The sequence below is a fragment of the Agrilus planipennis genome, unplaced genomic scaffold, assembly GCF_000699045.2.
Source record: "Agrilus planipennis isolate EAB-ADULT unplaced genomic scaffold, Apla_2.0 scaffold30, whole genome shotgun sequence".
NCBI lineage: Eukaryota > Metazoa > Arthropoda > Insecta > Coleoptera > Buprestidae > Agrilus > Agrilus planipennis.
The window spans coordinates 240,408-256,546 of record NW_020438923.1 but is presented as its reverse complement, the minus strand read 5'-3'; the positions used below and the strand labels follow the sequence as shown (position 1 = coordinate 256,546).

Here is a 16,139-nt window from a genome sequence, read left to right as displayed (position 1 = left end):
ATAATCAAATCGATAATTTTTATGCAAACATGAAAATTCCATTGTAAGGTAAAGAAAATATAGAAAAGTACTTAATGGTGCTATAAAAATATTTCATCGTGCTACCTTTAACAAACAATACCTTTTTAAATTATGATAAGACGTCAGTATAGATAAACAATTTATTGTGTGCGACAAATTCCTTCTGGATATTGTTAGTTTCTTATCTGCATATAGATAAACTATATTTTCTACTTTTCATTATCAGTTAGGTGCACTTCCAGTGATACATAGTACGCACCAGAGTAGGTTATGTGACAAGTTCATTTTTCGCGATTTAAATAACGACCAACATGTCAATTATAAACTTTATATTACAATTAGTATTGGTGGTACCAGTTCTTAGTCATGTGGTAAAGGTTCCCTCTTCGCTAACTAACAAAATCGACGAAGGCTTTAATATATCTGTCATTCATCTTAACGATTTTCACGCAAGGTATGACAAGTTCTTTTTAACCGACGAAAAAAGGAGGAGGTTTTTTTTATATATGATGACGCATAACTTTTTACAGAGTAGTCCGATAATGATATTTTTTTTTATCGGAAAGGGTATACCCCAAGTTTGATCCCACATAAATTTGGAAAAAAAATTCCAGCCCTAAGGGTAGGAAAACAGGGGATGATTGTTGATTGTTGTTCACTCACTGATTGTAATGTACGACCACGCATAACTTTTGACAAAATAGTCCGATCTTGATAATTTTTTTTTATTTGAAAGGGTATACCCCGAAGTTGGTCTCATATAAATTTGGAAAAAAATTCCAACCCTAAGGGTAGGAAAACAGGGGATGGTTTATAGTAGGGAAATAATAGTAGTAGTAGTAGTATTAATAGTGGTAGTAATTAGTAGATAATAGCCACAAAAAATTATAAAATAAAAACTTTTTAACAAAAAAAATTAAACCGCCGAAAAAGCTGAAAAACACAAAATAAACGTTTATTTTATTAACCTTAATAAGTAAGTTCTTCAACTAATGTATGTATACCTAAGTAGTGCTGAGTCGGTGCTAAACAATCAATAAACAAAGATCTCTAAATTACCTTAAATTTAAAGAAATAATCAAATAAAATTAACAATGCAATGGTTCCCTGGGTTCCTACATTTCTACTTTTACATCCAAAATAATATTTATATTGGCTTGTATTTTACTGGTCAGTTTTTTAACCTTTTCTTTTGTCGGTTCTTAAATATTAATTTCCAATATTTATATACGAAAGCTGCAGACAGCCTAACCTTACCTTACCTAAGCAGTAAATAGTTAATGGACTAAGCAAGATGAAAGAGAGGGTTTTCTAGTTCCTCAAAGATTGAGTAGCGAATCATTCAAGTAGTATTCGTTTCAGGAAGTTAGAGATATGCCCCTTCCCTCTATTAGGATGCGCCGTAGCATAATTCAAAATTCAATCATATTTGTCTGCGGAGCTCATTTCTCCACCGATCATCGAGAGCGAGAACTAGGCCAAATTGTACAGTACCATTTGCAAAATTATTTAAACTGCCTCGTTAAAATTTAAGTATATGCTTCATTTAATAGAATATTTAGCCAAAAATAATAACAAGTGAATTAACTTAACGTTCTATACACCTATAAAACTTTTGCTTTGTTATCTATTGTTAATTCATATACATTTTTGTTTTAAGAAATTGCTAAACATTTTCGTCTACTACTGTACAGTTCTAGCCGATCTCCTAAGACCGGCCATCGAGAGCTCTCCTCGTTCGAGCTTGTTCCAACTATTTCTGTCTTGCTCACGCCTAGTGTGTATTCTCCGATTTTCGTGCAGATTCATTCAAGGTTACAATTCTAACAAATTGAAATGGACTATATTAATTTTGGATTGTAGCGGAAAGGTATTCAATGATTGGTTAATCGTTTTACGTTCGATAAGGCTGATCAATAAAAAAAATTGACAATTATACCTGTCGTACTTATATAAGTATAGGTTGAATTTTGTTTCTGTCTGCTGGGTTTGCATACCACGGGCGTTGCAACGTATTGACGATTTTTAACTAATTTATTTAGGAAACAAGACGTCTAGAGAGATTATAGTGATAATAAACATTAACTTGAAACTAACCTTCTATTCTCTACATACGAGATCTGTTCAAAAAGTATGGCGAATTTTGTGTTTTTGCAAAAATTATTTACTTATTCAAGAATATCTATTTTGTACCCTTTCAAGTAATCCCCACCCGATATTTTACACTTCTGTCAACGTTTTTCCCAATCTTCGAAGCACTTCAAAAAATCATTTTTGTGATCTTGTTCAGCTCTTCCTTCGATGCCGTCTTTATATCTTCTTAATCGTAGCGTAGCGTCGTCCTCACATGGACCTCTTCAATTTTGGGAACAAGAAAAGTCACAGGGGGCCAGATTTGGGGAATGCGGTGGCTGTACCATTATTATTGTGTTGTTTTTGACCAAAAATGCGCATACAGGCAACAATGTGTGGGCAGGGGTATTATCATGGTGCAAAAGTAAATTTTTATTCATCCACAAATCCGCGTTTCTGCACGCCCCTGCAATTGAAGAAAACTGTAAGCAAAATCTTCACATTCGACCTACTATAATTTGATGTGCTTTTTACGATCTTGGCTCGTGCGGCACCTTCCATTGCGATAATTGAGCTTTGGTTTTCACGTCTTAACCATAAACCCATGATTCGTCACCAGTTATGACCCTCTGGAGGAAATTTGGGTTGACAGCTCCTTAGCAATGTTAGTGCGATACTGTTTTTGGTCGAAATTGAGCAATTTTGGTAAGAATTTCGCGACAACCAGTCTCATGCCGAAATCATTGGTAAAAATCGAATGGTAGGAGCCAATCGATAAGTTTATGTCCTCAGCAACTTCTCTAACGGTGCTTCGACGATTGGCCAATACTATTTTCTTCACTTCATCAATGTTTTCTTTGTTGTTGTCGTGCTCGGGCATCTGACACGCTCATAGCCGTTCACATCTTCTCGGCCCTCCTGAGAACATTTTGTACCATCGATAAACGTTGCTTAGGTCCAAAGTAGTTTGATCATGTGTCACAGTTAACAATTGGAATGCGTCCGCGCACTAAATTTTCTTTTTCATACAAGATTTGATACAGATTATTTGGTACGTTTTTTGGAATAGACAAAAATCGAAGCCGAGCCGAAAGCAAAATACGTGCAAGCAATGCAGCAGTCACAAATTAACTGAATAATCAACATGGCCGAACTTGTCGGTATAAGTGAGAGACATGAGTACCAACATGACTCCACAAAAAAAATCGAAACTCGAATATACGTAACCCGCGGAAATTCAAAATTCACGATACTTTTTGAACAGACCTCATATTGCCTCAAATTAAGTTTGAAAAATTGTTGGTACTGTCACAACACTCGCTTGGAATAGAAGCCGCACCCCCTGGTACCAGTACTCTACTGCTTAGCTATGACAGGTCAAGTAGACTTATTTAATGGGGTTCCCCAAAAATTAATCGTCGTACCACAATAACAGTTCTTTCATTCGCCAGTTGTATAGAACAGAATAAAATGGAATTCTGTAGATTAAAACTGAAAACTAAGTAAAGCACTAAAACTTAAAATTCTCCTAAAAACTTTTACGAACCTAAAACACGTTTCGTCATTTTAAAATTATCCTCAGTTAGAGACTAAATTAATCTGCATTTGTATACTCAAAAATAACAGTTATTGTCTCAAAAACAATAGGCATCCTTCAAGCAACCACCAGAATGCATTTAGAATTGGAGATCGCGTGCGAACGTTGCACACTGTAATATAGGTTAAGGACAAAGGTGTAGCAAATTTTTTTTCAGTATTTGCATCCATAAACATTTACAGCATTATTTCGAGTCATCATACTACAATAAAATCTGACCCTGGCCTTCTCTTTTAAAGCATGCACGTTTTCCGTATCCAAGGAACATTGTGTATCACTCAACCATCTCACTTTTTCTTTATAACTTAAAGCTGGCCTCTCGCGCATCCTTGTCTAGTGTATTATCTATAAATAATTGTATCAACACAGGGATAAAAGAGTGGATTTTCACGTAAGGTATAGAGGCACGCCTAATCGAGTGACATGGTTTAGAGCCTAAAGGCTTTAGCATTTAGGGGGACACTGGTTTGATTCCGAGTCCGTCTGCCCTCGTCTAATTTTTTCCATGGTTTCCCCCGATAATTTAGGCAAATCGTAGGGTGCCCATAAATTTTCACTCTCTTCAGTCTTCATTTCGTCCGTCTCGTGTTTTTCACCCCAATCACCATCCACCCATTCCCACGATTACTTAAGAGATGTAATGAGGATCTTCCAGCGTAGACCAGAGATATTACCCGTCCACCAGCACTAGTAACTGATGGGAATAAAACATCCAAAAATTTTAAGGTTTTGAGTTTAGACATGCCTCAATTTAAATCCAAGAAGCCTTGTGCCGAAATAATGATATTGATGTCATCGATTCATTGAACAAACGGTTCTTTATTTTTGAGCATTGAAGTTTATTTTGTTAATAGTTTAACACAGTTTACGTTGATATCTTTAATTTTTAGAACTCAAGAATTTGCTTCTTCCTTCTAGAATTCACATCTTTGTTTTTTTTTTTGAATTTTCAGAATATACCGTACACTTTATGCCGAGTTTATTCCTAAAGTATTAGAGTTTCCTTTGTTAATATGTTTATATTAATATCCTTATCCTTCAACTACCCCTTTTCGACTATTCTCACCACCATACCGATCCCTTCCCTGACAAGAATGCTCTACGACCCCAAATTAGTTCTTGTTATATTACAGCCGCGTAATAAAAATTGTCGTATATAATTTATTCAGGTGTGTCTTACCACCTTGTACTAATTAGGAGCCGCCCCTAATTATTGGACTAACAATCGGATTCTGATTGTTTGGATTAATATATTTTACTTATTTGCTATTCATACCATTTATTTTTAGTTAATTGATTTTTTCATTGGTATGTTATTGTTCAAAAAACGAAAGTAATCTGTCTGTGATATTTATTAATAAGATAGTCTGATGACAGCCCTAGTTTCCATACCCCTCTTTCTTCTCTATCTCCTCAAAATGACGCTGACCATCGTATGGACAGTCAAATCTTCTTTTAATTTGATTTCCAAATACATCAGTAACGCTAAGTTGGTTTGTTAATTTCAGGTTAAGTTGGTTTATATTTATTTAAATGTTATTATGAACAACATTAGAGATTTCGTGAAATTATGAATTAGGTGACATCATTGCGACACGCACATTCTTATTAACTTCCGTAAACAAAATCTTACTACACATATAGTGCAAACAACTGGGATAGGTACCACAAAGTTTTACCTTCCCATTTTCTGTGTGTTACAAATGATTATTGATTTTTCTATTTTCAATTACCAAATTTAAAAACATTCTTCATCATCATCATCATAAGGTCATCAGTCCTAAGACTGGTTGGACACGTACCTCCACTTTTTCCTATCCTGAATTAAACTTCGCATTTCCCTTAAACTAGAACATCCCACATCCTTAACTATTTGTGAACAGATATCTAATCTACCCGACTGGAAATTAGTTCAGAGAACCCGGATTATGACCAGATGCGGATCAGATTTTCCGTAATACGGGCATCTGATCAGTTTCTGATCAGAGTACAGTACTTTATCCGTTGATCCACCGATCTGATCAGTTTCTGATCAGAGTACAGTACTCTATCTGTTGATCCACTGATCTGATCAGTTTCTGATCAGAGCACAGTATTCTATCTGTTGATCCACCCATCTCATCAGTTTCTGATCAGAGTACAGTACTCTATCCGTTGATCCACCGATCTGATCAGTTTCTGATCAGAGTACAGTACTCTATCCGTTGATCCACCGATCTGATCAGTTTCTGATCAGAGTACAGTACTCCATTTCTTGATCTTGTCATCCGATCAGAAATTGATCAGCGCACAGTACTCTATCTGTTGATCCAACCATCTGATCAGAAATTGATCAGCGCACAGTACTCTATCTGTTGATCCAACCATCTGATCAGAAATTGATCATAGTAGAGTATCCTATCCCTTAATCCAGTCATCTGACCAATTTCTTATCACAATCTAATGCTACAAATTCTATTACGGTTTTGGTACAATCTTTAAATCAAGATCGTATCCGATGTTCTGAACTGGATCATAATACAAAATTTATATTTTACCTAATTTATTCTGTATGCAATGGGTCCAGCATGGATCTTTGAAACGGATCCGTCGTGGATTTTAGAAACGAATCCGTCATGGATCTTAGAAACAGATCCGATATGGATTTTTCAAATGGATCCTGTGTTGATCATATATGGCGTGACGATTTGCCATCATACCCGGATCAGAAAGCCTGATTTATTTCTGATCAATCTTCAGGCAATTCTGATCTGCATCGGATCCAATCCACTAACTAATTTCCAGTTGGTTACGTCTACCTCTACCCCTCCTAACTTCCGTTTCTGCCTCTAATATGTCTCTAACTAGACCTTCATGGTTGAGAAGATGTCCTACTAACCTATCTTGCCAATTTCTTATTGACTTCCATAGAGTCCTCTGCTCTTCTATTCTTAAACGTTCTTAAATAAATAATAATAATTATTGATGACACGTGATTGCTAATTCATCGCTACGGAAAATTTCTAGAAGACGATTTGCTCCAGCAAGGCTTAAAGAGAAAGTAGTTTTTGTATTGACATTGCTGAGTAGAAGATATTGAAAAGAACTCTCCAGAATATAATTGTATACAGTATCCATACACATAAACACTCGTTGTGTGTCCGTTTCAAATCATCTTTTGTGTATGCGTAGGTGCGTACCTGCTTGTTAAAATGTCCTCCAAAATAACAGTAAACAATAAATATTAACTAAGAATAACGCGTATCGTCAGCAGTTTTTTGCGCTATTCACGTTGTCTAATTTCGGTAGGTTATTATGTATGACTTGCTTTTTTTCATAGAATTTTTACCTCTGAAACTACTTCTGATAGGTAAAAAATTGTCACCTTATAATATATATCTGCTGTTGTATTTATTTTTTGAAATCGAAATCAAATATTAAAAAAATGATACCTATTGTAAACTTCCAACATTAATTTATACAGGGTGTCTCACAGTACCAACACATTAGAATATTTCGGAAACTATTTCGATTTCAATTTTGAAAAATTTTTACAAATGATTATTAATTTTTGGATCTCATCAGCGCGTCGTAGGCAGCTCCAACAGAACACAGATTAGTTTCAGCAAGTAGATATCCATATTTTTAAATGGACCTTGTTGGAGCATACGTAATCCTCAAATGTAGCATCGTACTACAGATGGCGCTCACCACGCCACTTGTGGTATTTTCTAAAACGCGCTGTTAAGACAGCAGGTAAAGGTTGGTCTGTGTTCTGTCGGGCTGCCGACGACGCGCTGATGAGGTCCAAAAAGATCGAAATCGCGATCTGCGTCTGGCAGTTTCGACAGAATACAGACCACTTCGAATTATTTTGTTCGATTATGGTAACGTGCCTATCACGTTGAGGTGAGCTACGCCGGGATTAGTTTCAGCAGGTAGATATCCATATTTTTAAATGGACCTTGTTAGAGCATACGTAATCCTCAAATGTAGAATCGTACTACAGATGGCGCTCACCACGCCATTTGTTTTTATTATGGTTTTGAATTCTACTTATGATTTTATGTAGACTTTTATAAGGCTTCCCTACTTCTAAAATTTACCCTCAAGCTTCCCGTCTGTGCTTCCAAAGTAGGTTAATTTCTTACAGGATATTAGATGGCGGATTTGATTAACTTTAAACAATCTTAAGTCCATTTTTTCAAAAGATATACCCTGTATGTATTTTTCATAGCCTTATGCAGAATTTTATTCTCTTACGAATGGTACTAGTTTCCCCATATCAATCTCTAATTTTTAAATTATTTACTGCTGTTTGTAAAAGCAACTAAAATCGTTTAATTTTATACAAAGGTGACTGTAAAATTCTTAGCAAAACTTCAAAACAACTAAGGTAACTTAATTGTTGTCACTTAAGCACCCATAGTGACAGTTCATAATTAAGTATTTTGATTCTTAGTGTCAATTATTGAATATAAGATCGAGAGGATTAACCACCCCTACTGTAAAGAGGGAGATATATACATACAATAATAGCAAATAGCTCAATAGGGCATTGAAAAGTTCCCAACTAAACTGCTACGAAATAAAAGAATATGACCTCGACAACATCGACTTCATTCATGTTGCCTTTTCTTTCCATAACCTTTTGACCTTAAGCAACAAACCAAGAAGTCATCGGTTACTACATTTATTAGGCATGTTCTTTGCATATTGAAAAGATTACTGATGTGCGATTTTTTATTAACATTTTTACGTTTAACAATCTCTAAAATTTCATTTCATTTGATTAAAATTGTGATTGCGATTTAATAAATGTTTGGTGTAGTTACAACCAATACAATTTTATTTGGACAAAGTTTTTATTTTATGTTCATTAATTATAAAAATTACTAGAAATTTAGTCCATATAATACACGTAACAAGAGATCATGAAATTTCGTAAATGCCTGATTGATTTTTGTTTCCATCTGCGCATATATTTTTGTTATTTCTATTTAATTTGTTTAATGAATATTGCTGGTATAAAATTCCCCACTGTAATCAGACCTTTTCAGTATTTTTTATATCTATATCTATTTTATCTATTGTGCAATAGGTAAATATCGCATTGAATGTGATCGATTCGTTCTCATCGATATCGTTTATATCTTTGATGGATTTTAAAATAGAAAAAGTTGAATTCCATTTAATTAATTTTCATTTTTAATTTGAAAATGTTAACAACGAACAATTGTTTTAAATACTTCTATTGTCACATGGGTAACCCGTAATAATTGAGAAAATTAATTAACGTAAATTATTTAAAACTGAAAATCAACTAGGTAATTAATATCTATATATTTTTAATATATATTTCTGTAGATTTCTTGTAGATATAAAAAAATGAATTTATCAGAGACGTTAAGAAGTTTGTAAATTGTAATTTTGTAATTAATGTTTAAAAATAACTAGTCGTAATAAATTATAGATTCCTACAACAAAAAATTTAATTGGTTGCCTCTTGCTCGGTCGTCACGTACGCTTTGCCAGACATTGACAAAAACCAATAATGCTTTTAAATCTTTCATGGAATAACCTAATAAATATAGGTGATACTCAATATTTATTTTCTATTAAGCATGTTATTAAAGAGATTGCTTAAAGCTATCAATAAATTGTACGCATGTTGATTTAATTTTCTGTTACCTTGGAAATGTCTGATATATTAGAATTTTTAGATTAAATATATAGATAATGTTCTGTGTTAGAAAGACATCTTCTAGTTTATATTTTAAACGTAAATTCTTACGATTTGCTAGACTATTATTATCCGGAAAAGTATAAAGCGCTTTTTTCGAAATTATTTTTCATTTTTGTTTTATTAAAAAGCAGCTTAAAACCAATTTAGTGAATTCCAGTCTGTTCGAGTCCTATTCATCAATTCGTTTCACTCAAAATTCAGGTTCTTTTTGACGTCTGCTTTTTTCAAATAATAGTTTCTTTCAGAATCAAAATCTTTTGTTTCGATTTCGAGAAGGGTTTCTTTTGTGCCTATGCGTAAAAATAGTGCTAAGGATGGCACTGTAATGAATCTAAAGATTAAAAGAGTACACAAATTGATCAGGGTTGACAGCAAAAAGACTGTCATAAATTCATGTATTGTCTCACTCGGAAGTCTCGGAGACTCTACCAGAGTCACCCCTATTTGTAATGACCAAAGAAGCTTGTCATCCATAATATTTAGGAAGGAACTCCTACACTCCACCACCTTTATTTACATATTCAAGTTTATTTAAGTCGTAGTTTTTAGTTTCTAAGAGAATTCGGATCATTAAGAAGAGATCATGTAATGCGAAGAGAAATCCATATAATTCAAAGACAGATTCATACAATTTCAAACACAGATCACATAATGCAGACAGCAAGATAATTTTATATAAACAAATTGGATGTATATAGTGTAAATTAAGGTATACAGTAGATGTAAGTTCAAGATAAAATTCCAAACAAATTAAACGTCTATGCGTACTCATCTCAATAACGAGTAGCACCGCTAATTAGTTATGGTGATGCTGCTTTATTCTGCACTAAAAATAGGTAGCAGCACAAAGTAAAATACAGTCACATACAATGAATTACAATCTGAACTTCGGACAAATGATAGTTTAGGGAAATATATTCAGAAAACCAGCCATTGTTGTCTTCTATGTAGTATAACGATGGACGCAGACATCGCCGGAGGGGAAAAGCCAGGATTTCAATTCTTAAATGAAAACGAATTGCTTAAAGTAATTTCCAGCTTTTTCAGTATTATTTGCAAGTGCGACGTTTCTTGATTTCCTTATGACTGGCGTATGTATAACACTTACTCCCCGTATTGTGGGTGTCATCTTTACTTTTTGAAATAAACCCAAAGAAGACTAGAAATAGTAGCAGAAAATTACTTAGAGTACTGTAATGTTAGTGGGTTTAACAAAATTTACCTCTAAGACTGATAACGACAAAAACTATTTATTTACACTAATTATTAAAGAACTTAAAAACACTATTAAATTATTACTAAACTTAGGTTTTGAATTTTTCTATTTATTTACACTACTATTGATATATCACTATTCACTGCGCTATTTATTTCACTGCTATCACTGTTAATTTATTTCTAGATTCACTTCTTCTTTATTTCTACTTCTCCCTCGACGATCGTCTCTTCCTTTAAATACTCTTTTGTTTACTTTCGGGAACTTTCTCGAAACGTCCGGAAGAGTTTCTTTTTCGTTGAACTGTTTAATTGTTTTCCCAGAACGCAGGTACGACAGACACATTTACAAATATATGAAGAAAGGCGCCCGCGGCAAGTCGGCGAATCCATAAGCCGCTCACACACACGTATGCCCGATCGCACACAAACACGCTCGTGCTCGCTACAGTACAATGCGCACAAATGTAGTGCACATTTGTTTAAAAAGAAGACAAGAAAATTTTGTTAACATTTTCCTGCCTTCATGCACGCGCACTTTTTAAATGTCAATGTTGTATGTTGTATATTCTCCAATAAGAAATCTAAATAATACCATTTATCAACCCATTTCAAGGTTGAATTTTATTTGCCATTAGTATATTGACGAACCTTACCAATTAATGGTTTTATTGAATATAACAATTCATTAAACGGCTGTCAGATGGTAAAACTGAAAAACGGTTAATAAATTACCTACCTATTATAAACTGTTACATGAATGAAAAGTAATGATTAATGACCAATTATTGACTAATTACACAAATTAATAAATAACATGGTACTACAATACACCATCTAAAAACAAAAAAATATTGTCCGCAACGCACTTTTGCACTTTTCTTCACAAAATTAGGAGACAGGTGGCGCACGAAATTTCTTACAAAAAGTCCCGCAAAAAACTAAGTAAGTGGTTAAATATTTGACACTCCAATCACCTACTTCTTCTTCTTATTTTACTTATGTTTTCTTTCCAATATTTTAACGTAGATGTAATTTGCGTATTTTAGCTTGTCACTTCACATATATAAAAGACTTTTACAACCTTGTACATACGGGCTCCGTTCAAAAAGTATGGTGAATTTTGAATTTCCGCGGGTTACGTATATTCGATTTTCAATTTTTTTTGTGGCCTTGTGTTGGTACTCATGTCTCTCACTTAGACTGACAAGTTCGGCCATGTTGAATGTTCAGTTAATTTTTGACAGCTACTTTCCTTGCACGTTTCTGGCTCGTCTTCGATTTTTGCCTATTCCAAAAAATAAACCAATGAATCTGTATCAAATTTTGCATGGAAAACAAAACTAAGTGCCTGGACACATTCCGAATGTTGACTGTGGCATATGGTGAAGCTACTTTGGCTCGAAGAAACGTTTATAGACGGTAAAATATGTTCTCAGAGAGCCGAGAAGGTGTGAACGACGAAAAGCGTGTCGGACACCAGACGAACACATTGATCAAGTAAAGAAAACAGTATTGGCCAATCGTCGAATCACCGTTGTTGAGGACCTAAACATATCGGCTGACTCCTGGAATTCGATTTTTATATATCATTTGGGTATGAGACGGGTCGTTGCGAAATTCGTACCAAAATTGCTCAATTTTGACCAAAAACAGCATCACATTAACATTGCTAAGGAGCTGTTGGACTCTAACCGCGAAGATCCAAATTTTCTCTAGAGGATCATAACTGATGTCGAATCATAGGTTTATGGTTATGACGTGGAAACCAAAGCTCATTCATCCCAATAGAAGCTGCTGCACGATCCAAGACCGAAAAAAGAGCTCCAAGTTAGGTTGAATGTGAAGACTTTGCTTGCGGTTTTCTTTGATTGCAGGGGCGTGGTGCATCATGAGTTCTTGTCACAGGATAAAACTGTCAATGAGGAATATTACCTGCAGATAATGCGTAATTTGTGCGAAGCAATCAGCGAGAAACGCTCTCGGATTTGTTGAAGAACAAAAATTGACTTTTGGACCATGATAACGCCCCTGCTCACACATTGTTGCTTGTGTGCAAATTTTTGACCAAAACCACACTAATATTGTCGCAGCCATTGTATTCCTCAGATCTGGACCCTCGAGGCTTTTTCTTGTTCCCGAGGCTGAAGAAGCCTATGAAGGGACGACGCTACACTACCATTGAGAAGATAAAGACGGCATCGAAGGAGCTGAGAAAGATCACAAAAAATAATTTTTTTGAAATACTTCAAGGATTGGAAAAATCGTTCGCACAAGTGTGTAATATCTGGTGGGGATTATTTTGAAGGGGGCAAAACAGATATTCATGAATGAATAAATAATTTTTGAAAAAACACAAAATTCGCGATACTTTTTGGACAGACCTCAGAATAGAAAATCAAGGTGACAAGCAAAGACAATTTAGTTGAGCAGTAGATTCTATAGCTTCATTAAGACGTCTATGCTAGGATGCTCTCGCATGTACCTAATGCAAATGTTATAAATATAAGATCGATGCAGATGTTGAAACCGTTGAATTTTGTCATGTTTCAAAAGAAATTAGTGACTTTTGTTTCTTAATACGCTTTAATTTTGTTATGTAAGTATCTAAATGAAACTATGCCCATTAAAATCGAATTTTAATGTTGCTCTTTCCTACACGTTACCATTCAGTAAAAGTAACCGGAAAATTATGTGAAAGTATACGGGTTGTCTCACAAGAATTAAGAAATTGGACACTGAGCCACAGTGTGGTGAAACAGTTGTTGTGTTTACAGTAAAAATATTTATTGAAACCACTTGTGCTTTTAGTTCTGCTAACTAAGGATAACTTTCAACATGTAACAGCTTTAGCCAATAATTGCATATGCTATAGTTAAAACCAGCTTTTAGATAGAATTCGTTTTCTCTAGTTAGAACTACTAGTTTTTACTAAATGCCTTTGTTAAAACTAAAATTAACTGATGCTCAAAATTTAATATCAGTTAAAACTACTTCTTACTAGACAAAACGCGTTTTTCCGAAACGAGTCCGCTAAAACTGTTCCGACTGAAGTTAAAGTTCATCGCAACTTCTTCAGATGGTTGTGTTCTGTTAACTTGTTTGATTATTTTATTTACTTTTAATTAATATTGTCACCTTCGGAACTACTTTATGTCGATGTTCCCTAAAATGTTCCTCTAGTGTACGATTATTATTTTTACTAGGTACATATCTCTGTGTCCTAGATCTTATAATAAATATTTTTAAAACNGGTGGCAAAAGTAGGCAGTTTTAGGTATAAAGATTGCAGCCCTCATTCTTCAGTATTCCTATCAGGGGCGTAGATTAAATATTTAAAAATAGGGATCAGTGAGCAAGTAATAGACAACAAGATTCCTTGAATCACTTAGGCAAATGATGGGACAATAGATAATATCTAGTGTACGATTATTATTTTTACTAGGTACATATCTCTGTGTCCTAGATCTTATAATAAATATTTTTAAAACTATATTTTGTTTTCAATCCCAAATTAGTTTTTGTAGTGCTAATTTTAACTAAAGCTCAGAGTGACAACTAGTTTTATTATTAGAAAATCAAATGTATCAGTGGTAAATTCTAGTTTTGAGTAGGCACTTCTAGTTCTATAAAGACATTTAGTAAAAACTAGTTCTAATTAGGGAAACCGCGTTCTATCTAAAAATAATAAGAAAAATCATAAAGCATCAAACTTTTAATTGATGTAGGGAAATAAGAGAATATAAACGAACTTCTCTTTGACTAGTTATTTACTAGTTTACTTAACAACTATACTCTTCATTGTATTCGATTCGCTCATTTATACGCCTCCGGAATACTCTTGAGCATTTCTTGAAATTTCCTTTTGTGTTCACATTTTTGTCCATTGTATAATAGTTTAGTTGTCCAAATATTTGTAGCTAAATATGAATCTGGCCTCAGAATTACTGCATTACGTCAATATCTCGAGCTAACATAACCCCAAAATCCAAAAAAATACGATTTTTAGTCTCCCCTATAGCAGATAATAATATCCGCTGAAGTCGAGTCTGACACAATTTTTTTTAGAAAATTACACTTTTGAAAAATCTCTGCATCAAAATCCTAAGATGATGGTAATTTGACTTCTTTGGCTTTGAAATACAAATATCTTGACGTTTCTGAGAGTTAAGACGCTTCTCAGTAATCAGCCTAGTGTTACACTCTTAAGCAGTGTTCCTTCTTAAATCCCGCATAATTGATCTTACCTTTAACCTTATTGTTAGTCCAAAGCAGCAAGAACAAAACAAATATTTACATAAAAATAACTGAGAACAGAAAAAGGCAAATAAACCAGCTCGACCTTTCGGCTTAGAACATAGCATAGAATTCGTCAGGACACTGGTTCAATTCCGAGTATGACTACCCATGATTTGCTAAAATTTCCTTGGATCATTTATACAAATGCTGATGATAATCATTCCATTCTTTAGCCTTCATTTCGTCCATCTTGTTCATCTCTTCCTAATCACTACCAACCCATCTCTACGATTCCTGAAAGGAGGTTAAAGTGGGCCTTCTGCCCCACGCTTTCGTTTTTCACTGGAATGTAGGTGGAAAGTACCGTCTGCCCACCAGCGTTAGTAATCGATGATTGTGAGAATAAAAAACGCAAATTCTTGTTTTTACCTGAGGGTCACCCCATATAGCTCCAGAGTCTAACAATAACCCAAGTAGCCAAAACCAGCAATATTATTAAAAACTAATACCAAACAACCAAACATCACAAAAGTGCAATTTTTAATTTTATTAAAGTAATTCGATGGTATCACCATCTTCTCACTAGAAATTCTGTTTGATTTCAGATTTGACGAGGTAAACCAAAATTCTGTGACATGTGCAAATGGAGAAAGTAATTGTATTGGTGGCATTGCAAGAGTGTACTCAGTTGTGACGCAACTACTTCAAGAAAGACCAAATTCAATTTTTCTTAATGCCGGTGACAATTACCAAGGAACGTTGTGGTACAATATTTTTAAATGGAACGTTACTCAAGAATTTCTTAACAGAATTCCAACAGATGCCTACGTAAGGAGCGTAATTGTCTCGTTTTCCCATGTTTGATCAAAATCGAAAATAGAAGTTTATTTAAACTTAAACAAAAAGGTTTAGCGCCGTTTTAGTTCAAAGTTTAAATAATGAGTTATTCAAGAAATAAACCGCTGAACAATGCTTCGTTTTCTCCGGTGCTGGCCTAAGTGGCTATAAAAGAAAAAAACGTTAAATTTATACCCCATAAGCGTTTTAAATCCCGTAACATCATAAATCATATGCACAAAATGATTAAAATTAAAAAATTATTAGGACAACAAGGCGTATGTTTGGAGCGCGGCGCTGTACGGGTGCGAAACACAGACGGTGAGCGCGGCAGAAACGAAAAGGTTAGAAACGTTCGAAATTTGGTGTTACCGGCGAATGATGCGGATGCCGTGGATAAAGAAGGTTAAAAATGAAGATGTATTAGAAAGA

At 34.4% G+C, this 16,139-nt stretch overlaps 1 protein-coding gene across 1 annotated transcript in view; it reads left to right on the top strand.

Annotated features, from left to right (window-relative positions):
* The first annotated feature begins 242 nt into the window (after positions 1-242).
* The window catches only part of LOC108732359 (apyrase-like), a 31,117-nt gene continuing 15,220 nt past the window's right edge, over positions 243-16,139 (top strand). The window contains exons 1-2 of the mRNA XM_018463121.1: positions 243-475; positions 15,476-15,698. Coding sequence (XP_018318623.1) covers positions 333-475; positions 15,476-15,698 — 366 coding nt within the window. The 5' untranslated portion in view covers positions 243-332. The remainder of the gene's footprint in view (positions 476-15,475; positions 15,699-16,139) is intronic.